Source organism: Mastigoproctus giganteus, chromosome 1 (genome assembly GCF_048544385.1).
Source record: "Mastigoproctus giganteus isolate SK-2022 chromosome 1, ASM4854438v1, whole genome shotgun sequence".
Taxonomy (NCBI): Eukaryota; Metazoa; Arthropoda; class Arachnida; order Uropygi; family Thelyphonidae; genus Mastigoproctus; species Mastigoproctus giganteus.
In genome coordinates, this window is record NC_143575.1 from 257,400,023 (window position 1) to 257,425,639 (window position 25,617).

The following is a 25,617-nucleotide window of genomic DNA, read 5'->3' on the forward strand; positions in this document are numbered from 1 at the left end:
ACTTTTCGGTCCAATCGGCTTAAATGGGATAGGTATCTTCAGGGCCGGCCCGAACAAAAGCGGGGCCCGGTGCAAAGTTGACTTGCGGGGCCTTGATACAAATTCGTACAACAAAATAATTTATTGCATTTTGATATCTATTACATTGCACAAATTGGTTTAGTAAGGATTACATGAAAATGATAAATAATTAAATTATTTTAATAAACTTAACATTTCAATCACAAAAAAATCTTTAATAAATCAAATAAGAAAAATAATTGCTTCATATACTTATAAAATACAATTTCGCATGCCACTTAATCGAATAAGGTCACAATATGTGATTTTTGTTTCATTTTCTTACATGTTTTAATTAATTTGGTTTTTTAATTAATTTAGTTTTTTGGCTATTTCGGATTCGATAGATAAAATGGCTAAGGAAGTAAATCGTTCTTGACTAATGCTAGAAATCAAGTAATTTTTTATAATTTTCAATCTTGAGAAAGATCTTTCTGCAGATGCTACGGTAATTGGTAAGGTTAATATAATTTTCAGAACAGTAACAAAATTCGGATACAATTCAAATAAATTATTTTTCAGTAAATATTGTAATATTGTGATCCTGGAAGACAAAACTCGACGACAAATTTTGATTTCATTAAATAAATCAATGCAATCAATATCGTCTTGCAAGGTAGCATTTAAGTCTTTGCAACATTTAAGAAGATCGTTTTCAGTCAGTTTTTGAATATTATCCGAATTATATAAAAAACATATGATGTCTCATGTTCGTGATAAATTTTGAATCTTTTCTTAAAAGAAATAATCGATTATGACTAGAAAATATTGAATTCTGAAATATTCTTCGCCTGATGAAATGGGCTGATCGGTTCCTTCATAACAAAACTGCTTTGTTTTTCGTCCAGTTCTTTGATTCTTAAATTCAGATATCACTTGTAATTCTTCAGCTATTTCCTTTGCAGTTATTAAAGAAGATTTGAATCTCGATTCACGATACTGTTCAAAAAAAAAATTAAAGGGCCTTTTAAATGTGAATTTACAGTACCGATATCTATATTTGAATTTTGAAATATCTTGCTCACAATATTTACTTCATTCAGTATGTCATACCAAATGACCAAACTTAATAAAAATTCAAATGAAGTAAGTTTATTTTCGATTGATTAGATTTCGTTTTCATGTCACTGGTATGTTCATAAAGGTATTTCAAAGCTAGAGAAAATTGTGGTACTTGGTATCTCACACATTTCACACTTTCGAGGCGACATTTCCACCTCGTTTCTGACAGTGGTTTTGGAGTAAGATGTTTGACATGCTCTTTTAATATATCCCAGCATATCACAGAACTTGCAAAAATATTATATGCTTTGTAATGTCCCAAAAAATGAATTTGCAAGAGAAGATAATTTTGAAATGTCTCCAAGAACTAAATTCAAATTATGACTTCAGCAGGGCATATACTGTGCTTTGGAATTCTTTTGCAGGATAAGTGCTTTGATCAAACCAGTATTAACTTAAAATTTTCTCAGAAGAAAATTTAAGTCGACTTTTTGAATAATTTCGAATTCACTCGATCTCTCGAAGGTAGAAAGCGAAAAAGGGCCGAGAAAACCTAGTCGGTGGTATATATATAGCCTTTAGAGTACGATAACTATGCAAACGCTGGCAACATATAATCGTACGTCTGAGCGACTTGTAAGGAGAGATATTTTAAATATATTTGAAAGAAAAAATATTTTTCCGTGTTCTTTGGAGAATTCTTGGCGGGCTTTCAGATAATGTTAATAACATGATTATTGACATTTTATTTCTTATGTATATTAAAAATATGGCCATTTTATGGCGATGTCGCTAGATTTTGCGACAGTATTAAAACAAAAAAAAAAAAAAAAATGAAACCATTTTTATTTTGCAAAATCAGTCAGCGGCGCGGGGCCTTCAAAAACGCGGGTCCTTGTGCGCTCGCACCGCTCGCATCCCCCTCGGGCCGGCTCTGCGGCTGCAAGTGATCTGATTGAGGTGTATAAGGCATTGAATGGGTTGAGCACGCTGAATTCTGATGGGATTCTTCCGCTTGCTCAGATTACGAACCTGAGGGGTTATAAATTCAAATTGAGGAAAGACAGTTGTAGAATAGATGTGCGGAAATTTGTTTTCTAAAAATATAGAAATATAGAGCATAAAATGAAAAATAGAGCATAAAAATATGCTCTCAAGAGATTGATAGTTATTAATTTTTTTTCCGAAAAAAGAATCGGGACATCGACTAGTTTCAATGTTTTTCTAATATAAACCGGATGAAAGAATAGGCTTCTTTTTTTATTATTATTATAATTTTAGAAGGTTACCCATTGATTAAAAAAAAAAAAAAAAAAAAAAATGCGGTGGCTGTAGTTACAGGTAAGTTCGGGACTGCCTCGTTGCAGACGACGGCAAAGGCAATGGTTTCTGGCAGCCGATATTGTGAATCGCCGCCGGTAGATGGCATCACGAATTGTTGTTAGAAGTACGGAGGTGGAAAATTTGATTCATTTCTACAAATCAGATACAGGTTAAAGGATATTTTTGCCTAGATTAATGCAAATTGCATAATTTTTATACGTGTAGATATAAAATGATAATCTACTAAGGTAGATTAATTGTCATCATTTTAATTATATCTCACATAGTGAATACCTTCAAAACGAGTTGCCATGGTATTGCACTACCTCGAATAAGTAACGCTTCATCAATGGAGAAGACTATTGTTATTTATTCTCCGCGGATCATCATCATCAGCCATTTTCAATCCACTGCAGGATGAAGGCCTCTCCAGCAACTTTCCAGTTCCTTCTGTTTTGAGCACTGGCCATCCATTTACTACTCAAAAACTCATGAATTTCATCTATCCATCTCCGCCTTTGTCTTCCAGGTTTTCTTCTAGCTCCTCTTGGGTACCATTCTGTTATTTTCTTAGTCCATCTGTCATCATGTCTTCGAGCTATATGTCCTGCCCAAGACCATTTTAGTTCTTTAGTTTTGATAAGAATGTCCTTTACTTGAGTTTGCTGCCTAATCCATGTGTTTCTCTTCTTATCTAACAGTCTGATTCCCAATATAATTCGTTCCATTCTTCTCTGTGTAGTTCTTAGCTTCTCTTCCATTCTTTTGGTGAGTGCCCAAGTTTCACTTCCATAAGTCATGGTGGGGAGTATACATTGATTCATTATTTTACGTTTCAGACAAACTGGGATATTGCTCTTCAGTATGTGACTATATTTCCTGAATGCTATCCATCCAAAATTTATTCTTCTCTTGACTTCCAGCCATTTATCATTATTACAGCTAATAACTTGTCCCAGATAAGTATATGACTCCACCTTTTCAATTACTGCTCCTTCAATCATTATTTCCCTTTCCGTGGCATACTTTTTCATCATTACTTTTGTTTTAGCCATATTCATCTTTAGTCCAAAATCCTTACTAACTGTGCATAACTGATTAAGATTTTCCTCTAATTCTTTGGGATCGTGGCTTATGACCACAATGTCATCTGCAAATCGTAAATGGTTTAGGTACTCTCCGTTCACATTGACTCCTTTCTGCGACCAGTCTAATCTTCTGAAAGCTTCCTCAAGGGCAGCAGTAAACAGCTTCGGAGATATTGTGTCTCCTTGTCGAACTCCTTTCTCGATTTTAAATTTGCTACTGTCTTTGTCTAGTCTAATAAAGGATGTAGCACTCTCATATATTTTCTTCAAAATCATAATATATGGAGTATCTATGCCTTGTCTTTCCAGTGTCCGAAACATTGCCTTATGCTGTATGGAGTCAAATGCCTTTTCATAATCCACAAATGCCAGGCATAATGGTGTTTTATATTCATTTGCTTTCTCCATTAGCTGTGATATTACGTGAAGGTGATCCATAGTTGAGAATCCTGTCCTAAAGCCAGCTTGCTCTTTCGGTTGATTCTCATCAAGTATTCTTTCTAATCTGTTAGTAATGACCCTTGTGAACAACTTGTAGATATGAGATAACAAGCTAATTGGTCTATAATTTCCAATTTCTGATTTATCTCCTTTCTTATGCAGCAAAACTATGATTGCATTATTCCACTGCTTAGGCGTCACACCTTTTCTAATGCACTTTGTGAAGAGCCTTGCCAGTTTTTGTGTTATGTCTCTTCCTCCCAATTTTAACAACTCTACAGTAACTTCATCTTCCCCCGGGGCTTTCCGATTCTTCATTTTCTTCAATGCATGTTCTACCTCATCAGGAAGAATATCGGGTATGTCGTATGTGTTGCTACTTTGCAATCCATCTTCCCCACTGCTGGTATCATTCGCTCCTTGTATAATTCTCTATAGTAGTCTTCTGCTATTTGAATTATGCCTTCTCTGCTGTTTATAAGTACACCATCGCTATTCTTCAGTTTCAGTATCATTTGTCTTTCTGTATTTCTGCTCATGGCTGCTGATTTAAATCCTTTGTTTTCCCTTAATGCTTGTTCTACTTTTCTTGTGTTAAATCTTCTTATGTCCTCTCTGAGTCTCTTTCTAATGGCTTTGCATAACTCAGTATACTCAATTTTCTCCCTGTCAGTGTTTTTCTTGCTCTTCATTTGTCGTCTTTGGTTCATCATGACAAGTGTTTCTTGACTAATTTTTTCTTCTTTGGATTTCTGTTTCCCTATAGGTTTCTTGGGCTTTATCACTTTCAAAAAGTTGTAATATTCCTCGTCGATATCTTGGTCCTGAGCAGTCTGCAGAAGCTCAAACTTGTTCTTAAGTTCCAGTACATACTGCTTTTTCTCCTCCTCTGTTATTTCAAAGACCTTTGTATTAATTACTTGAGTCAGTTTTTTCCTTTCCTTTCCTACATCTATATCAAGTGTATATCTTACCATTCTGTGATCACTTCCAACATTTACCTTATTCAGGACGGTAACATCATTTACAATATATCTTCTGTTAGTGAGGATGAAGTCGATTTCATTAGTTGTTAATCCATTTGGACTCTTCTATGTCCACTTTCTGTTCACCCTTTTCTTGAAAAAAGTGTTCATTACTGACATTCCTTGAGATTCTTCAAATTCCACAAGTCTTTCACCTCTTTTATTTCTTTCACCAATTCCAAAATTTCCTATAGTTCCTCTTTTTGCGCTGTTTTGCCTTTTTCCAACCTTAGCATTGAAGTCCCCCATAATAATAGTGTAATGGGTTTTCTGCTCATCTAGAAGACTCTCAATTTCAGTGTACATTTCTTCAACCTCTTCGTCATCATGGCTCGATGTTGGTGCATAAATCATTATAATCTTTAGCTTGTACCTCTTAGAAATCTTGAGTATTAGTCTTGACACCCTTGGTGATGTACTTTTGAATTCCAAAATGTTGTTTTTAAAATCTTTATGCACCAGAAACCCAACTCCACCTTCACTCCTTTCACTGTTTCCATTGGTGTACAGCAGATTTCCACTTGATAAACTTATAAGTGATTCATTTCTTCTTCTTGTTTCAGCCAAACCGATGATATTCCAATTCACATTTTCTAATTCCTTTTCCAGCTCTAATATCCTGTCTTCACCGATGAGTGATCGTACGTTATAACAGGCCAAGTTCAATTTCCGTGCATGGCAGCCTGGTCGTACCCAGAGATTCTTAGCACCCTCTGCTTCCACTGTGATCCTCTCGCTGCCGTAAGAGGGAGAGAGTGAAAGCTGCTGGGGACTGAGGGCCATTTATATTGTTGTGCTCTCATTGCTGGAGGGTTTGGTCTTTTCCTCTTCACGCTGACCAGGCGTCTTGAAGAGAACCACTCTACACGTTCGTTGCCACCTAAGTGACGTAACAGGGCTTACCATCGAGAAGGTGTGCATGGGTGGATTTTAGGGAGGCAGGCCAACCGGACTTCTCCTAAATCTTCTGTAATAGAGAGATATTGGATCCATCAGTGTTTTAGGCTGAGTGTCTGATAACACACAGGATACCTGTTCCCCTCTAAGCCCCGCGGATCTCCGCGGATATCACCACTCTATAATTAAAATGATGCCAATTCATCTACCTTGGCAGAGCACTTAACCTATATGTCTGTAAATTCCTTCACAGTCTACGTAAAAATAACTTTAGTCTAAATCAGTGCACACCATCAAGCATCTCTCGTATTGTGGAGTTATACTTCACAACTGGGTTGTCACTATTGCAACACCAGGGTACCTGCCCGCCCATAAAGCCTTGAAACGGTCCCGTCAGCGGGAGCTTGATGCTGCCCGAGAATAGGTTACAACAGTCCCTATAATGGGGAAGGTTGCCTATTCGAAGGATTTATGTAGGGCCGCTTCTACGCTACGGCCATTGCCGAGAGCCTCATTCGAAGAGGGGCCTCACTTTCAGTGTAAACATTTTCTAAAAGTAGTGATAAAAATTTCTAATAATAATAATTGTTTTTACGGATGACAGAAAAATGAGTATCAATATTTGGAGGAATAAAGTCTCTAAAAACAAGTTTTTTAAAAAAAACCTATGTAGTATTTGTATTTATATGTATGTGTGTAATATATATATATATATATTACACTAGTGGGTTGGTTGGAGTCACTACAAACCTGATGCTTCCAAGTAGTACAACAATTTAAAAACATAAATGTATAAATAAGTTAAGTATATATATATACACACAAGCTTGCTGTTGGGCAGGAGCAGCAGTGCGTAACACACGCATCTTGATTAGACCGCAGTTCGAGCCCGTGACCACTAAATACGGAGGATGCGGAAAGGTCAGGGAATGACCACCGCATATCCCAGAGCAATATGGCCTTAGTTGCTAATGCTCCTAAAAACCAAATAACAAACAAACAAGCTTGCTTCACAATGGAATATACACCCATCGATTGCGTACTGTGTTCATATGAAAAAAAGACTACGGCAATGTGAAGCGCTGGTTAGAGAAGATAAAGTATGATCAGCATAAATTTCCATTTATTTCCATGTCTTTGTGAAATTTCAACATACTGTGGTTCCTTCTGCGTTTCCACGGTGGTTTCTCTAACTCCCTTGATTTCTCTGCTTTCTCTAGGACAGCAGCAGGGCAGTAGATCCATACTACAGTAGAAGAGAATAGTCTGCCAGTTGAATTACAGCTTGACGCATAGATTGAAGTAATCAATCAATCGGTTCAAAGAAACATCCATACTTTCATTACTCCATATCAAGCAATTTTTTTAAAGCATTTGATCCTCAAGGAGAATCTTCAGTTGGAGTATCCAATTGAAGATTCTCCTATATACTTGAAGGATGGTCAATTTGATCCTTCAAAATATGCAGTCTATTTTCCCAAATTGTTTAATACAAAAGTTTAAGGTAGCATCTACCATTTGTGTCCTTTGACTAATCGCGTTGGTCTTTACACCTGTTCCAACAGATCCATGTCCCTCTTGAAATGCAGTAACCGCTGATGATGGTTAGGCTCCAGATGTAGCCTAACCGTCGTCTCATACAATAGGACACTCATCTTGTCCCTGTCGGAAAAATTACAATGAACAGAAGATTTAAAAGAGAGGTTGGAGAAACATGAACAGAGAATGTTGATAAAAATTTAAATTCCTGAAATTTGTTTGAAAAATTCCATATTAAATTAAATAAATTTCAACAACGTTCACCCTTAAAACAATATACTCGTATGCGCATGCTATTTATTTATACATTTGATTTATCATAGAGCCATCGATAAACCTTAAGGTTTTAGTTAAAAATATTCTTCCATTAATTTCGTCATGGCATTGATTTTCCAACAATATAATTTACCTTCAGTGTTCGAATGTTTCTCTTCATTCTTATAAGGAATCTGAAACATTTAACAATCCACTAATTGTGACTACTGTATGTGAAATCGTAATGAAAACTCTATGTTGATTGATAAACACCACTAAGTACTTTAGACTAATCGGCATCTCTTTAGCTGGTTCGATTAGCTTTCAAGTTGACTAAAAAATCTTCAGATCTACAACTTTGGAGCATTGACCCAGTCTATGAGATATCATCAGCAAGGTGTCCCTTCTTACCCAAGAGGAACTGCAGTGTAGGAGGTGGGTAAACCATCAAATATCCTCCGATGGAAGTTACGCTGCTTTGCTGTTGGAAACAGCAAAGACTGCAACGTAATATTGCAACCATCCATCCGAGGATATTTACTCAACTGGAAGATGATTGAATTATCTCTCCGTGGACTCAAACTTATTTTTAAATAATTTAAATAAATTATTTATAATCATTAATATTAGTGCAACTATTTAATATTTTTCTCCGTTGCCTTTGATAGTTAGCTATTAACCAACACTTAAAAATTAGTAATTAAATTTTTTTATTACATAAAATTATAGTTATCTCTTGTGATAGAACCTTTTCTTACTATAGTAATATTAGTTCGTAAGTATGCATTTTCTGTTATTTTTTTTTTTTATTTTTTTGTTTTTTTTGTCTAGAGAGTGCAAATGTAGTGGGCGATGAATTTGTTGGATTCCAACTGAGCAGCACCTTGTTGGATGGATGATGCTCGTAAGGAGGATGGAGGGCACGTTCATTATTTCTACACGGGGTGCTGCGTAGAGGAAATCCAACGTGTCCATCAAAGGAGCTCATCGAGAGGGTAGTTAAGGAGAGAAACTGAAAAACTGTTGCGTTGTAAGAAAAGGGAGGGTGGGCTTATTCAAGACCGATGAACTGGATCCCGACGATGGGGTGGGCTTAAAAAAAGTCTTAAAAGTCTTAAATTCCAGATATGGCTATCATCCATATCCATAAGCAGAAAGTGAATTTTGAATGATAATAAGGTGAATTAAATGTAATTTCTAGCAGAATCTGTTCATAGAGGGCAGCAGTTTCTTCCCTGAGGTTTTTATAACAGAAGTCATTATTATAATTTATTATGGTAGGAAGTCTAAGTGCCTAAATGTTGACCCATTAACTTGCTAGCCAATGAGAAAGGTTGGAAACTAATCAAAATTGCCTTTATTATATTATTATTTTGTTTTGCTTTTAGCATTTAACGCACTTATGAGAGAAAAGATATATTTAGACAGCGTGATGACCTGAATTAAAAGAAAGTGGGGAAGAGACGCCGATTCAGTTGGCAACCACTAAAAATAGACTGGCGACCCAATTAACAAAAATATTGAGAGTGCGGTAGCTTACACTGAAACACTGCTAACGTTTGTATTTCTCCCTTAACGCATAAATATATGCGGTTGATAACTATTGAATGATAATTTCCCAGCTATATAACTAGGTTGTGTTAACCAATTCTGGAGCCGGTCCTTAGGAAGTGGGAAAGCCAAAGCATTCATTCTTACACCCGGGTCCTCTGAATTCTACAATCAACTCTGAACAATCATAATTATAAATGCTGTTTTCGTTTACCAATATAAAAAAAATAATAATTATTTATTTTTGGACTTCGTAGATTATGTTTTTAGCCTGGCTTGATAAAGATTGACTCCACTGCTTGATGAAATCAGAAGCCATCAACTTATGGGAATTTATTTAATATTATTATTATTATTATTATTATTATTATTATTATTGATCTTATATTAATTCTCCCTGGTTGGGGATTCCATCTCGTGACGGCTATTACTAGCAAGTACACAGGGTGGTGGTTGTTATGTCTGGTGTTACTGTTGGTCGAGAAACTATCTGACTCTCCTACAGGTGTTCAGGATTGCAACTTTCTGGAGTTACTTGTAGGTGTTCGCTCGGAGACCCATTGCTGCTAGGCTGTTATGTAGGATCTTTGGCACCATACCTGTGGTTGACACGATGATCGGGATGGTCGTAATTTGTTGCATATGCAACATCTCTTTGCTTTGATCTCCTGTCTTAGGTTCGTGTACTTCCTGATTTTTTCCCCATGGGTTTTCTGCAGGTTATCAGTGTTGGGTACCGCTATGTCAGTCAGATTGGTAGTCTTTTACTTCTTGTCCAAAAGGTACAGCTTGTGGGTTTGGGTCTCTTGTACTGCCTGGGGTTAGTACTTGTAGCACGGTACACTTTCTTCAATCAGCTGGTATTTCTTTCTGATGTATTATCCTGGATACCTAGTCGTGTCTATGGGTGTGCTCAGTCTGGGTGATCACCTTGCATCCCGCGGTGATGTATTCGATTGTTTCTGAGACCAAGTGGAATCGTCGACATGTGTCATCGGACACTTCAGGCTCCATGGCGATATTTTCTATAGTTTCTGGTGTTGATTACCCGGTGTTGGATGGCGAGCATAAATCTTTCAGTATCGGTGAAGAGCGTCCCGCTCGTGAGCCAGGCATTGGAAGCAATTTTATCTATGTGATCTTGATGGAGATCATTGTAGTGTCTGCCCTGGAGTGTCCTCTCTGCCAATCATTTTAGCTACGTTTGTGCCTCCTGGTTGGGAGGGGACTCCTCGCTTATGTTGAGTGAGGTATAGCACTTGTCTATCTTCCTAATGGCCTGGTGGAGTGCTGCTGTGTGTTTCTGGAAGTAATCCTTCAGGTTAGCAATCACTGTTTTCTGTTGCTCAATGATGTCTATCAGTCCTCTTCCTTCTTCTTTCTGAGCAATTGTCAATTTCTCCACAGCTGACTTCGGGTGGTATTGGCAGCCCTTAGTCATCATTGTCCTTATCTCTCTCTCTCTCTCTCTCTCTCTCTCTCTCATTATATCCTCCAGCTCGGTGTTAGTTCAATCTGTGACCCCAAAGGAGTTTGTTAGCACTTGGACTATGTAGGTGTTTATGGCTTTAACTGGGTTCCCTCCATTCAGCTTTGTTTTCAGCAGGCTTCTGAGTCTCTGATGGTATTTTTTGGCCAAACAGGCCTTAATTTCCTTGTGTTGTAACTGCTTAGCCTGCATCATCCCCAAGTATTTGTAAGCTTCTCCCTCTGCCATGGCTTCAATCGCTTTACCAGTCTGCAGCTTGTAGTTTCGGTTGACTAATTTTTCCCCTTACCATCCGTGGGTCTTGCATTTCAAATTCCATTCTAATATCATTGCTGAATTCTTCGGTGATCCGGAGTAGTTCTTCTCCACTAACTATGATCCCGAAGGAGTATGTTAGCACTGGGACTGCGTAGCTGTTTATGGCTTTAACTGTGTTACCTCCGTTCAGCTTTGCTTCCAGCAGGCTTCTGAGCCTCTGATAGTATTTTTTGGTCAGGCAGGCCTCAATTTCTTTGTGCTGTAACTGCTGAGCCTCCATCATCTCCAAGTATTTTAGGCCTCTCCCACTGCTATGGCTTCGATCTCTTTACCACTCTACAGCTGATAATTTCGGTTGACTTATTTTCCCCTGACGCAATCCCTGGGTCTTGCATTTCTCTAGACCAAATTCCATCCTAATGTCATTGCTGAATTCTTCGGTGATCCGGAGTAGTTGCTGAAGTTGATTCTCGGTTCCCGCGTAGAGCTTGATGTCATCCATGTACATCAGGTGGGTGAGGGTGTACAGGTTCTTCCTTCCTTCTTTGAGGTTATATCTGTACTTGCTGCTGTTGAGCATGGTGGAATGCAGGTTAAGTGCTAGACAGAACCACAGTGGGCTCAGGGCACCTCCCTGAATGATTCCTGTCCAGACGAGGATTGGCCTGGTTGTGATGTTCTCGACCGTAATGGTGGTACTCCATATGTTGCCCCAGAACTCCTCAATCGTCTTCTGCTCGGGTGGTCCATTTCCTTCTTTCCCGTCTTTTCCGAGTCTCTTGTAGAAGCCTCTTTGTTCTCATAGAAGATTCGGTTGTTTCCTCTGGAAACTCTCTTTGTATCGGCGTAGTCTCCTGCTGAGTGTGAGGAGGTTCTGCTTCAGTGTGTCCAAGTACTCTCCTATTCTCTGATTTTTTTGTCTCATGTTGCTGTGGACGCTGTTTCTATTGAGGATGTTCTTCACTTTTTCAATCAATTTCTTACTCCTATTACCCCGTTGGTACTTGGTCAATTGGCCTATCTTGACTCTTAATTCTTCTATCTTCTGCTGAAATTTCCTTTCCCAAGTTGGCGATTCCTTCTGTTTTCTGTTCTTCTGCTGCTGGTCTCTCGTTTCTCTTCTATTAATCCTAGTGACTGCTATGGCAGCATACACTGGAGGCCATCCACATAGCCAATACATGGCTGTGTGGATGGCCTCCAGTGTTGCACCATTGTTGGCGAGGTAATGTGGTATTATTTGCTGATTTAGGTGGTCTGTGACTCTCCACAAGGTTCTATTGGGCCTCTGCTTCGGTATCATGTGGGTCTTTGTGTGGTCCATTCCTTCGAATTCTATTAGGGCCTTCTTCCACTCGCCCTCTATTCTGGATATCATGACCTCGTCTCTTTCCACTTAAGTTGCTGTGGGTTGTATTTCTTCTTGCTCTTCCTCCTCTGGTTCCATATTGACCATATTCTTTATCCTTGGTAGTTGATCGCTTACATCCTGCTTGATTTTTTTCCAAGATTGCAGGAGCTATCAGGTTCTTTGAAGGTGGTGCTTCTCTGGTCCGTTTTTCGCTGTTCAGTGACCTGAATATCCGGGAATCGTTCCAGCCACTTGGTATGTAGTCTCGCCCTGTACGTTGCCATATCGGTCTCCAGCTTCGTTATTTCGTAGTATGCTTGCATGATGTACGTATTCATTTCGATATTCCACTTCATGCATTTGCGTTTTCTTCCTTCCTCGGTGGTCACTAGCGCAGTTGCCCAGGAAGCACTTCCAGTTGGTGGGACCGGATGGTCTTGCCCTTCTCTTGTGGTAGCCATACGGGGCACAGCGCCACTTGCTCCACTGTCTTCCGCGGGAACAGTGGCGACTCGTGACTCCGATGTTTGGGGATGCTGCGTCTTAAAGTTATATTAAATTACCTTGGTTATAAGACATGTAGACATACGCAGTAAAAATAATAAGCAAGTTAAAAATACAAAAAACGTTAATTACACATTTACCATTAACTGACTTGAACTTTTATTTAAAAACAAAATTCATCCTTCGGTTTATAATTGTTAAAAATAGATTAATAACTTTTTCATTCAAGTTTGTTGCACTTTTGACCAAGCTTTTCTCTATTGAAAGCATTGCTTGAGCATTCCTTTCCTGATTCATAGTGCTCCTTAAATTTTTTTTATTCTTTTTAATGTCAAATGGTAGCGTTCGGGCTCTGAAGTAGTCATCGGAATGGTCAAAAGACCTTTTATGAGTTTTGTACACCAAGAACTTCAGCTAGATTATTTTCTGAGATAAATTTTAGCAAGTCATTTAATTTGCAATAATTGTGTAGATCATGTCTGCTACAGAAAACTTGTAATTCAATAAGAAGGTTTTGTCTTTCAATCATGGGACATGCCTCAGTAGTCTCCCATACCTCTTCCATGGGCATTTTCGTACGAAAAATAACAAAGTTCTCCTTGTTAAACAATTTAGCAACAATTAATTGCTTCGTAAAAGAATCTCTCACCTATGTCAACGCTTGTATAGTCGCATACTTCCTTCGCTTCAATCATGAGTGGTTTTGAAGTATTTTCACAGTACATTGAATTCCTGATTTTTAGAATGGCATTCTTAAAGTTTCCTATATATTCATATATTTGAACTGCCTCAATTTCTCGAGATTGCATTTGATTATAAATAACTTCCACGTGAGGCATTATCTGATGGAAAAGTTCTAACCAGAACTCGAATTTTTCATTACTCGAGATGCGAAAAATTCCAGTTCTTCTGAAATCGTCTTATCTGCGTTTGCTGTCGCTTGTAGTTCCTCCATGCACTTTTTTAAGGATTCAAAATTTTCATAAACGCTGTTCACAATGCGTATACTGAAGTTCCATCTTGTACAGTTAAGGTCGGGCAAAACGGCTGTCCATATGTTTTCTGAGAACAGAGAGCCACTGTGGTGATCTCGTGAAAAAATGTTGGTATCGACATGAGGATCGAAAAGAATATTCTTGAATCTCGGGTAGTACTTGCTGCATTTTTCATCATCAGATTCAGTTGGCGTGCATAGCAGTGATTTTTGTACACTTCTTTTATTTTAGCCTGAACTTCCCCTTTCTTGCCTTTCATCACACTTGCGCCATCAAATGTCAGATCAATCAGTTTTTGAGTATTTCCTTCGATGATTATGTCTAACTGATCTAGAATGCACTTTGATATTTAGTCTGCCGTTTGGTTTTCCGGAGTGAAAAAAAACCCAAAAACGCTCAAAAATATTTCCATTCAGTTATTATTATTATTATTATTATTATTATTATTATTATTATTATTATTATTATTATTAGCCATATGGTTCAAGGAAGCCTGAAGCTTATGCTGAACCAGCAAAAAAAAAATTCCCCGAGTTACCCTGAGAGAGAGAGAGAGAGAGAGAGAGAGAGAGAGAGAGAGAGAGAGAGAGAGTAAAAAGGAATCATCAAGAAAGAGAAGAATGATGATATCCAGCTCAGGACCCTGGGTGTGCCAAGCCCATACTCACCAGATGTGAGCCCCCGGGGTTCATCATCATCAGCCATTTTCAAACCACTGCAGGATGAAGGCCTCTCCAGCAACTTTCCAGTTCCTTCTGTTTGTTGCAATGGCCATCCATTTACTACCCACAAACTTGTGAATTTCATCTGTCCATCTCCGTTGTTGTCTTCCAGGTTTTCTCTTAGCTCCCCTTGGGTACCATTCCGTTATTTTCTTAGTCCATCTATCATCATGTCTTCGAGCAATGTGTCCTGCCCAAGACCAGTTTAGTTCTTTAGTTTTGATAAGAATGTCCTTTACTTGAGTTTGTTACCTAATCCATGTGTTTCTCTTCTTATCTAACAGTCTGATTCCCAATATAATTCATTCTAGTCTTCGCTGTACAATTCTCAGCTTCTCTTCCATTCTTTTAGCATTTAGCATTAGCATTAGTAGAGGCATATGATGCAAGAAAGGAAGCTTATGCAGCATCAGCCAAAAAAAAAAAAAAAAAAACCCTTCCACTTAACCCCTCCGTTCGTTCAAAATACCTGTCCAGCTGAGCCTTAAATTTATTTAGGCTATCAACCTCCACAACAAAGGATGGAAGTCTGTTCCACCAACCAACTACCCGCTGGCTAAAGGCAAATTTCTGCACATCTAACCTACATCTGTCTTTCCTCAATTTGAATTTATGCCCTTTCAGGTGATTATTCTGAGCAAGAGGAAGAATCCCATCAGCATTGAGTATGCTCAAACCATTCAAGGCTTTATACACCTCAATCAGATCACCTCGCAGGTGCCTAGTCTCCAGACACTGTTATTTGCAAAATTTAAGCCTTTCTTCGTAAGAGCAACCCTTTGTTCCATTCACTAATCTTGTTGTCCTTCTCTGTACGCGTTCCAACATCTCTACATCTTTATTAAAATGAGGCCTCCAGACGTGTATACAGTACTCAAGGTGTGGCCTGACCATTGCTTTATATAAGCGGATAATCACCTCCTTATTCCTGCTAGAAAATTTCCTGTATATCATTGACAAGACACTGTGAGCTACTCTTGCAGACCGTCTGCACTGCTTAGAAAACTTCGTATCTGCTTCAAAACTTCATTCACAGAGTTGATACGTCACTCTGGGGTTGCTGCTTCCCATATGTAGTACTTTACATTTGTCAATGTTAAACTTCATTTGCTCATCTGTTCAACATTTCTAGATCCTGTTGCAGCAGCGTACTGTCATTAGTGTCCTTAACAACCCTGCCAACCTTTGTATCGTTTGCAAACTTGGACATTAAGATTGATATATACCATCATCAATATCATTTATAAATACAGAAAACAACAATGGAACCAACACTGAACCCTAAGAACTCAACTAATAACATTAGTCCAAGATGAGCAGCGTCCATTGATTACCACTCTCTGTCTCCTCCCACTCAACCATCCCTTTATCCATAGCAGCAATTTGCCTCCAATGCCACACTGCTCCAATTTGTGCAACAGTATCAAAAGCCTTTCTAAGATCCAAATATATGATATCAATGTTATTCCCTGCATTCAGTTCCTTTGTGACCACATCATAGTATCCAATCAAATTGGTCAGGCAAGACTTTCCCCTTAAGAAAACCATGCTGTGTCCGAGCTATAACTGAAATCTTGTCTAGATGATCCTGCAGTGAGTGCTTCTTTAACTAGTACCTCCATTAATTTTCCTGGAACAGAAGTCAAACTAACAAGTCTATAATTATCACGAAAGGGCCTCGTGTACTGGGGTCCATAGTTAAGAGAAATACAGTATAATCCAGTGAACGTATTTAATAACACAATAAATACTATAATTACTTGTGTTGCCCTTTGATCCTCCTTTGTGAATTGGGGTCACATTTGCACATCTCCAGTCCATGGGTACCTCCCCTGAGTCCTTTTGGTGAGTGCCCAAGGTTCACTTCCATAAGTAATGATGGGGAGTATACGTTGGTTCGTTATTTTACGTTTCAGACAAATTGGGATGTTACTTCTCAGTATGTGACTATATTTCCTGAATGCTATCCATCCAAAATTTTTTCTTCTCTTGACTTCCATCAATTTATCATTATCACAGCTAATGGCTTGTCTCAGATAAGTATATGACTCCACCTTTTCAATTACTGCTCCTTCAATCATTATATCCGCTTCTTTGGCATACTTGTTCATTTTTACTTTTGTTTTAGCCATATTCATCTTTATTTCAAAATCCTTACTAACTCTGCATAACTGATTAAGATTTTCCTCTAATTCCTTGGAATTGTGGCTTATGGCCACAATATCAACTGCAAAATCGTAAATGGTTTAGGTACTCTCCATTCACATTGACTCCTTTCTGCGACCAATCTAATCTTCTGAAAGCTTCCTCAATGGCAGCAGTAAAAAACTTCGGAGATATTGTGTCTCCTTGTCGAACTCCTTTCTCAATTTTAAATTTATTACAGTCTTTGTCTAGTCTAATAAAGGAGGTAGCATTTTCATATATTTTCTTCAAAATCATAATACATGGGGTATCTATGCCTTGTCTTTCCAGTGCCCGAAACATTGCCTTATACTGTATGGAGTAAAATGCCTTTTCATAATCCACAAATGCCAGGGATAATGGTGTTTTATATTCATTTGCCTTCTCCATTAGATGTGACATTATGTGAAGGTGATCCATAGTTGAGAATCCTGTCCTAAAGCCAACTTGCTCTTTCAGTTGGTTCTCATCACGTATTCTTTCTAATCTGTTAGTAATGACCCTTGTGAACAACTTGTAGATGTGGGATAACAAGCTAATTGGTCTATAATTTCCAATTTCTGATTTATCTCCTTTCTTATGCAGCAAAACTATGATTGCATTATTCCACTCCTTAGGTGCCACACCTTTTCTAATGTATTTTGTGAACAGTCTTGCCAGTTTTTGTGTCATGTCTCTTCCTCCAAATTTTAACAACTGTACAGTAACTTCATCTTCCCCTGGAGCTTTCTGATTCTTCATTTTCTTCAATGCATATTCTACCTCATCAGGAAGGATATCAGGTATGTTGTATGTGTTACTAATTTGCGATCCATCTTCCCCACTGCTGGCATCATTCCTTTGTTCCTTGTATAACTCTTTATAGTAGTCTTCTGCTATTTGAATTATGCCTTCTCTGCTTTTCATAAGTCCACCATCGCTATTCTTTCAGTTTCAGTATCATTTCAGCTGTCAATACACGCAGCAGTCATGTATTGACTGCTGCAATACATGACTGCTGCATGTATTGCTGCAGTCATGAGCAGTCATTACTGCTCATGACTGCTGATTTAAATCCTTTGTTTTCCCTTAATGCTTGTTCTACTTTTCTTGTGTTAAATTTTCTTATGTCCTCTCTGAGTCTCTTTCTAATGGCTTTGCATACTCAGTATACTCAATTTTCTCCCTGTCAGTGTTTTTCTTGCCCTTCATTTGTCGTCTTCGGTTCATCATGACAAGTGTTTCTTGACTGATTCAGTTCATATCTCAGAACAATTACCATTTGTATATGTTCTGAAACATCTGTTGTGTCATCAGCCATGACAGGTAAGAATGAAGCTTCTTTAATTTATCTTTTTATTTCATCCCGGCATATTTGCAGCAAACAGTCAAGAATATCATTCTGAATAGTTTTTGAAATGCCTTTAAATGCTGCATGACTTTCTAAATGGTTATTTAAACTGGAATCTAATGTACAGGCGAAATTTATTAATCCTTGTATACTCCTGGATTTTTAGAATCGTCTTTTTTGTCATGTCCACTTAAAGGAATTTCAAACTGTCCGCAAAATTTAATGCATTCTATTATTTTGTATGATACCTCACGATTCTTGGTAACTTTTCTGTAGGCCTCACTAAGCTGTTCTTTAATATTTACGCTTCTTAAAAGCGGTAGTGAAATCACATTATCAATATGTTTCTTCGAACTCTCATGTTTTAGAGTTTTTTCTTTCATTCTGTTTATGTTTGTAAAGTCACTTTTTGCCAACGTTAAGTCACCTCCGAACAGTAAACATAGAAAACAAAACAAATGCATTTTTAACTTCACAACCACAAAGCCAACTTTTCCTTTGGTACCATTCAGTTTAAAAACTGCAAATACTGTATATTTCTTATTATTACTTGTTTCCCGCTGAGAAATTTGAATCTTTGGTGTGGGTGGGACTTCTTTTTTAATCGCATTTTTTTCTTGGAGAGATAATTGTGAAAAACTAAGTTGCTCAAGTTTATTCACTGTCACGCTATTTACTTCATAGGGAAACATGTAAGCCATGATAGAATCGAATTTCACAAAATTGTGTCCTAGAAATAATGTTTTACTTAACATTACCTCATAATATAACTTCAACTTACCAAGTTCAAGCTCAATTCGTAATTATGCTGTAATCACATCATTGCACTGTTGAATGTTGAGTATTGACTTAACACTGATATTATTTAGTTACTTAATGGGAATTCGAATAGCGAATAGCAAAAAGATACCGACATTGTGGCTACACACCCATCATAGTCAATGATGAAATCTGCACTGTGCGCTTTACAGTGACTTTCAATGGCAACCAACTACCAGATATTCACGGGAATGCAAAATGTGTCACTGCCTGGTGCACAGTGAGGCCTACGGTTAATTAAACTTCTAAGTTGGAAACGATTTCGTGTTTTTATTCGTTTATTATTGAAATGATTACTGGAAGAGGATGTGCATACTATATCTGGGTCTTGTTAATAAAAATATTCATTGCGCTGCATTGTTCTTCACTAAATTTCATGTAACTCCGTTTACTGTATATATAGATTTAAATAGCTGGGGGTGCTGCAGTGCCTATGGATGAGCCGTCCTTGCTCGGGAAACCGTCTCTGATTTTTCGAACCGACCCCTCTTTCTAAAGCCTGAACTCGAGTAACTTTTTCCTGCGCCAAACTCGATGCAGTATTATTAATATTTTTCTGCGACATCATCCCTCTATCGAGGTAGATGATGTCGCAGAGATGATGTCCAGTGGTGTTCTCGGGAGTGACACCAGATGGCTTCACAATCTGATTTAGCCACCACTCAGACCTTGGGGTATGTAGGCTCATTGGAGCAACTTTCACGATGTTTATTTATTTATATAAATTTTTCATTACTATCACATCTATTTCATCACAGCGAATAGCAGACCAGAGAATGACCATCGTCACGAAGAACCTGATAGCTTCTGCAATCCCGGAAAAAATCAAGTAGAATGCGAATGACCGATAATAATAATATTATTATTATTATTTAATACAACAACAACAACAACAATAATAATTGCAATTATTATACAGAGCAATACAAGTTTATTGTCAAAAATTTACAGTGAAAACTTGAAAATAAAATTCCTTATCCAAGAAGTATTAATTAATGTTTATAGCCAAATAAATATTAATTATGCTAATTGATAATTAATATAATTTCTATAATATCCATTGTCGTACCAAGAGAGCTTCATGTCACAACAATATGTGCAATGGATATTATAGAAATTATATTAATTATCGATTACGCTCTACGTCAGAAGATTCCATTAATACTGTCCATTGTTCGTTCTTTGGAGCTGAACCAGTCGCATCCAGGCTTCTTTCATCTTGGCGTGGAAAGCCTTACAAGCACAAGAATTGGATTATATGCGTAAGTACAATCTACTTTCTCGAGTACCAACGTACTACTGCCCTCGTGGGTAGCAAAGTGGGTATAATCATTGTCGTCTCCACACCGGATGGAAAACATCTGCGCTCGAATCCCATCAATGATGCTAGGAATTTTTTGGGTCTTTTTCAAAACGTGGCAGAGTTAGTTGGTATCAGGTGACGGTAGCATTGTTTTTCGTTTAGCAAATAACAAATCGACCACTGAACACACTCAGTTTACAGACAATATATATGGCACAGAATCCAGGAAAACAGGCATACCAACCACAGAATGCATGGAATTTACACGATAGTATATTGGCTTTTCCCTGTTTATGCTAGTGCCCTCTCGGAGAGCACAGTTGATGGGGGGGGGAGGTTTCACTACGTGGCTGATTTAGTCAGGTGAGGTGCATGGTTTTTTTCTCCACGATTCTGGAACTGTCTCCAGAAAATTCTGGTTTTTTTTTGTCTAACAAGCAGAAAATCGGCTACAGGAAATACGCAATTCGCAGACATAATACATAAGGCGCAATATGGTCTAAGTCATTTATTCGCCCAAACATAACAATAACGTCCAGAAAAACAGTCAAATCGACCACACAATACAAGTAATTTCTAAACAAGATGTACTGCCGCCTCATAGCCTTAGTTTGTCACTTAGCACATACTCACTAGTTGTATTGATGAAAAACTCAAACAACAATAATAGCTGACTAAAATCGATAATTTTCATTAGTTACAAACTAAAGCGCAATGAAAAAAAAAGTGCTTGTAATTATAAAACCCGGTCCTTCAATGTGGCTTTTTTAGAACTTGCCTTGAGATATCAAATGTTGTGTCTGTAAATTTCGTGTCATTTATGGTCGGTTTTTAGGTTTTGAGGAATAAAAAGCCTGATTTTTATAGAAAAAACATTAAACCATACAGATCAACAAATTGTAGGCAATAATAACAACACTTATCCCACACACGTGTATTGACCAAGCAGCCAAGCATTGGTTCAGGTGATACCGGGTCACAAAATATTGCATACAATCACGTATCAAGACCTTTCTCCTCTTCACTGCATTTGATAACTGGAGTCGACTGACTGCAACGAATTGCCTGCACTGAGTAGGCAGTCATATGAAAAAATAATGTTACGATGCCTTTATGTACCTCACACTCTGTATCCTTTAATAATTATAATATATTGGTTTCTGTAAAAATAAGAATATGGAAATTTATTTTATGTTAGTAAGCAACTGTAGTATACGGTTCTCATGATGCATACACCAATTTTGTAATACCATGTTCCATATACACTGAAAGGACAGAATTTATGGGATATCTGGTTCCTGGGCAACGCGACGCTGTCACCCCTGTCTCTAGTGGACAAACCCACCGCTTGGAAGTAGGTACACTGCATTCACGTAGACGATAATTCGATGTCAGTATGGATAAACGTCATGAGTAACCGACTTTGAAAGAGGGATGATAGTAGATGTCCGACGCATGAGTCACTCTACCCCGGAGGTGGTACAGCAATTGCACTATCCCCGTTCGACAGTATCAAGAGTGTATCGGGAATACGCCATTTCCGGAATAACATCTCCTCGTGTACAGCGCTGTGGGCGGAGAAAGGTGGTGGATGAACGTGGTCGTCGACGTTTGTCTCGCATTGCTTCAGTCAACCGGAGAGCGACAGTGGCACAAATCACTGCCGACTTCAACGAGGGAGGTGCCAGAAACGTCTCCAACAAGACCATCAGGCGATCATTAGCCGCAATAGGTTATGGAGCCGCCGACCCACCAGAGTCTCATTGCTAACACCACGACACAGAACTCTTCGCCTCAATTGGGCGAAAGAACATTGGCACTAGATCTGAGATTTCTGGGAACCTTTCGTGGTACAAACGACGAGCCTCCAGAGCATTGTCGTCCGCCAAACCGTACATAAAGTGCATATCTGCTTGCTCCTGATTTGAGTACATGGTCGGAATGGAAAACCACCAGATTCTGTCAGTACCTTGTGATGAAGGAAATCACCTGCGGGAGATAAGACATTCCGGTTAATAACTCGGGAATCAAGCATTTCCGGAACTATGCTGATATAAAATATTTTTATTGTCTACATATGAGGAACTCATTCCTGAAGTTATGCCCTGTATTTTTGAGACATCATGTTTATATATATATATATATATATATATATATATATATTTTTGTTAATTATTTTGAATTCCAACTAAAAAGTTTAACGTTAATAAAAAAAAAAAGAAAAAGACTGATGTCCATAACGTCAGATTTTTTTTTAGGTTTTATATAATGACTAAATAATTGAGACCTATAGTGAAGGACGATCTACTGCATATAAGTGATTCTTCTTTGAGTTGTGAAAGAAGGCGTCCACAGATCTGCTCACAGTCATGGTACAAAGTGAATAACGGACTACCCTGTTGAATAATGAGCTTTTATGTGTACATAGTATACATATACATGTATCTGGCATACAGATGTGTGGATTAAAAAGCAACAAGCCAGTTCTGAAAATTTTACTATGTTTAATTAAAAAATAACTTGTTAATCTTAAATATAGTTAAAAAGTTTCAATGAGCATAAAATTTTATTATAAAAATAAGAAAATCATAATAAGTAGACAACATCAACACCACACCTAGAATAATGTGTTCAGATATGGAGACTGCACCTTCAAAAGGTATCGAGCTTCTTGAAAGGGTCCACAGACTGGTAACGCGCCTGCTGAGATCGGCAAAAGGGAGTCCATATGAGAAAAAACTGAATATGCGGGTTACAGAGCTTTGAAGCTAAACAGCTTAGAGGAGATTTGATCGAGCGTATAATGCTCTGGGAGGAGAAAGTAAAATGCATGAGGGTGAAGTTTTCACTGTTACAAATGATTTCAGAAGTAGGGGTTACAAATTCAAATTACAGGAGAAGATTTAGACTGGAATGAAGGAAGTTTACATTTATCCGAGTTTTTAATTACTGGAATAGGTTACCTCCATGGGTGGTTGAGGCTGTCAGTTTGCAGTAATTGAAAGGTCAGCTGGATACCTGGCACACCCAAGGTCCTGAGCTGGATATCATCGTTCTTCTCCTTCTTAGTGATTCCCTTCTACTTTTGACTCTCTCTCTCTCTCTCTCTCTCTCTCTCTCTCTCTCTCTCTCTCTCACAGGGTTACTCGGGAACATTTTTTTTTTCCTGGTGCAGCATAAGCCTCAGGCTTCCTTGCATCATATGGATAATAATAATAATAATAATAATAATAATAATAATAATATGCACTTGCTTGAGGGAATCAAATAGGAATTTTATTTTATTATTTATGAATTATTATTTTTATTTTTAATTAATTATTTTTCGCTTGTGCAGCAAAAGGCTAGGGCTAATACTGATATTAACGTATTTAAAAAAAAAAGCAGGAATAAATCACACAGATAAAGTAAAACACAAAATTATTTTCTTTTTTTTCTTTTTGTTTATTGTTTGTGGTTTCTACAAAAAAATTTCTTGATGCAAAAAAAGCCTTCATTCAAAGTTTTCTCTCACTATTCAGGTGTCCGAACGCATAAATAACAAACAAACGAATAAACTTTCACAAATATTTTTATTGTAGTAAAATAAATCGTTATCGAATGTCCCATAGCCTATAAGTAACAAATAAAAAGGTTTTTCTACGTTAAACCATATGATAAAAGTAATTTAGTGTAATGTGTTTAATGTTTAACGTAGTTCAATGTAATATGTTTAATATTTAACCATATATACATATAACATAGATAAACCATGTATATATGTGTTAAACCATTTATACTAACATATAATAAATCAATAAGATAAAAGCATTTTTATTATTTTAATTTTGTGCATTATTTCCCCCGATTATTAAAAATTAATTTAATTAATTAAAAATGTAATATATATTAAGATCTTGGCAAGGCCCTTTGAAGAATTGCTGGCATAGTGCTGTGAACTTCATTAATCCTTCTCCTCTCGTTGGACCTATTCTTGAGTTAATTATATTATTCGCTTAATAGTAATAGTAACACTAATTAGAAACGTTTAGGCTATTTTTTCCTATAGTTTATAACAGTCTTACAATAGTTTTGCATACTTTAATATTGGACACTAATCTCTTCTCAATTTAAATCTAGAAAGACTATTTAAGATGTAATGAATCGACCCTTTTCGGTGCCTGTTATTCTTTAACTAAGTATAACTAAGAATAAAAGGAAATCATTCTTCATGGAGTTCTTCGTAAGATTTAGCTTGGAATAATTAAATAAAAAGATGTATCTTTAAAGTTTGTGAGCTGAACATCAATATTAACGAGGGAGGGAGGGAATTTTGAAACGAAGTTGTAGTACTGAACTTTTTCGTCATAAAATAGGTGGCGATAGTTAACCAATGGTTACTTCCTGTTTGTGGTTATCGTTTAGTTCCTTGGACTGATAGTGTCCTTGCAAAAGTTATATAACATTTATCGTTTATCCCTCTAGTTTTTGTAAACATTGCTGCTACGCTTGGCTATATAATAATGGAATCAAAAGTGTTATTGAGAATTGGCCGAGTGGTGTCAAATCATATTTTTTCGAAAGTAATGAATAATATTCACTGTGAGCAGAAAAGATGGTGCACGCTTGCCCACAATCTCTTAGTAAAAGAAAAAATAGATAAAAAGAGAAGCGATGCTCTTTTAGGTGGGGGTGAACATCGTATTAACGCTCAACATAAAAAGGTAGATTTGCCTTTTAGTATATTTGAATTCGATTTATGATGTATGATATGGATGCGATATTAGGAATGATATAATATTTCGGGGAGTTGTATAATTTTATGCATGGTTTAAGATAAACGTGCTCACTGTCACGTGTGCCACTGTGTGCACATCTGCCATTTACAGGAAGAAAAGAAAAAAGAAACTGCATTTTCTTTCGGCAAACTTTTTTTGGTGTGCCGAGGGGTGCACTGCTGGTTTTGCACCGATAATTTTAGCTTATAGTAGTAAAATGATGGGTTTGTGTACGGCGGATAATAACCTCACGTTTTCAATATTTCTGACCCTGAATTAAGTCTCCATGTTTTTTTTTTTTTTTTTTTTTTTTGACCCTGAATTTAGGGGATCAACAATCCCAAATATGATGGGACAGTGCCACATTTTTTAGCACACTCGCCTCAATTTTGTGTCCGCCCGATTCGTAATTTACATTTATTGCCCCCATTTTAATATTTAATATATTTATATTTTTTATTTTCCACATATACTTGGTTTTAATTAAAATTAAAAAATAAATAAATAATTCAAATAAACAAGTGTATATATATTTATATTCTTAAAATAAACATAAAATTTTCTTTTTAACTCATTTTAAAAGGAGAAATTGAAAGTGCTCTGTTGCGGACTAGGAAATCTGGTTATCTTATCCTGAATTGAGCAAGCAGCCACTTCATTTATATGTAGTATGATGTAAGGTGATGCTTTGCACCAGCTCTGTAACTAACTCACTCTTATGAGT

At 37.2% G+C, this 25,617-nt stretch overlaps 1 protein-coding gene across 1 annotated transcript in view; it reads left to right on the plus strand.

The window, feature by feature from the left end:
- LOC150091809 (propionyl-CoA carboxylase beta chain, mitochondrial-like) overlaps positions 1-25,617 on the plus strand; it is a 247,942-nt gene that overhangs the window by 156,758 nt on the left and 65,567 nt on the right. Inside the window, exon 9 of the mRNA XM_090369822.1 lies at positions 24,726-24,839. Coding sequence (XP_090225948.1) covers positions 24,726-24,839 — 114 coding nt within the window. The remainder of the gene's footprint in view (positions 1-24,725; positions 24,840-25,617) is intronic.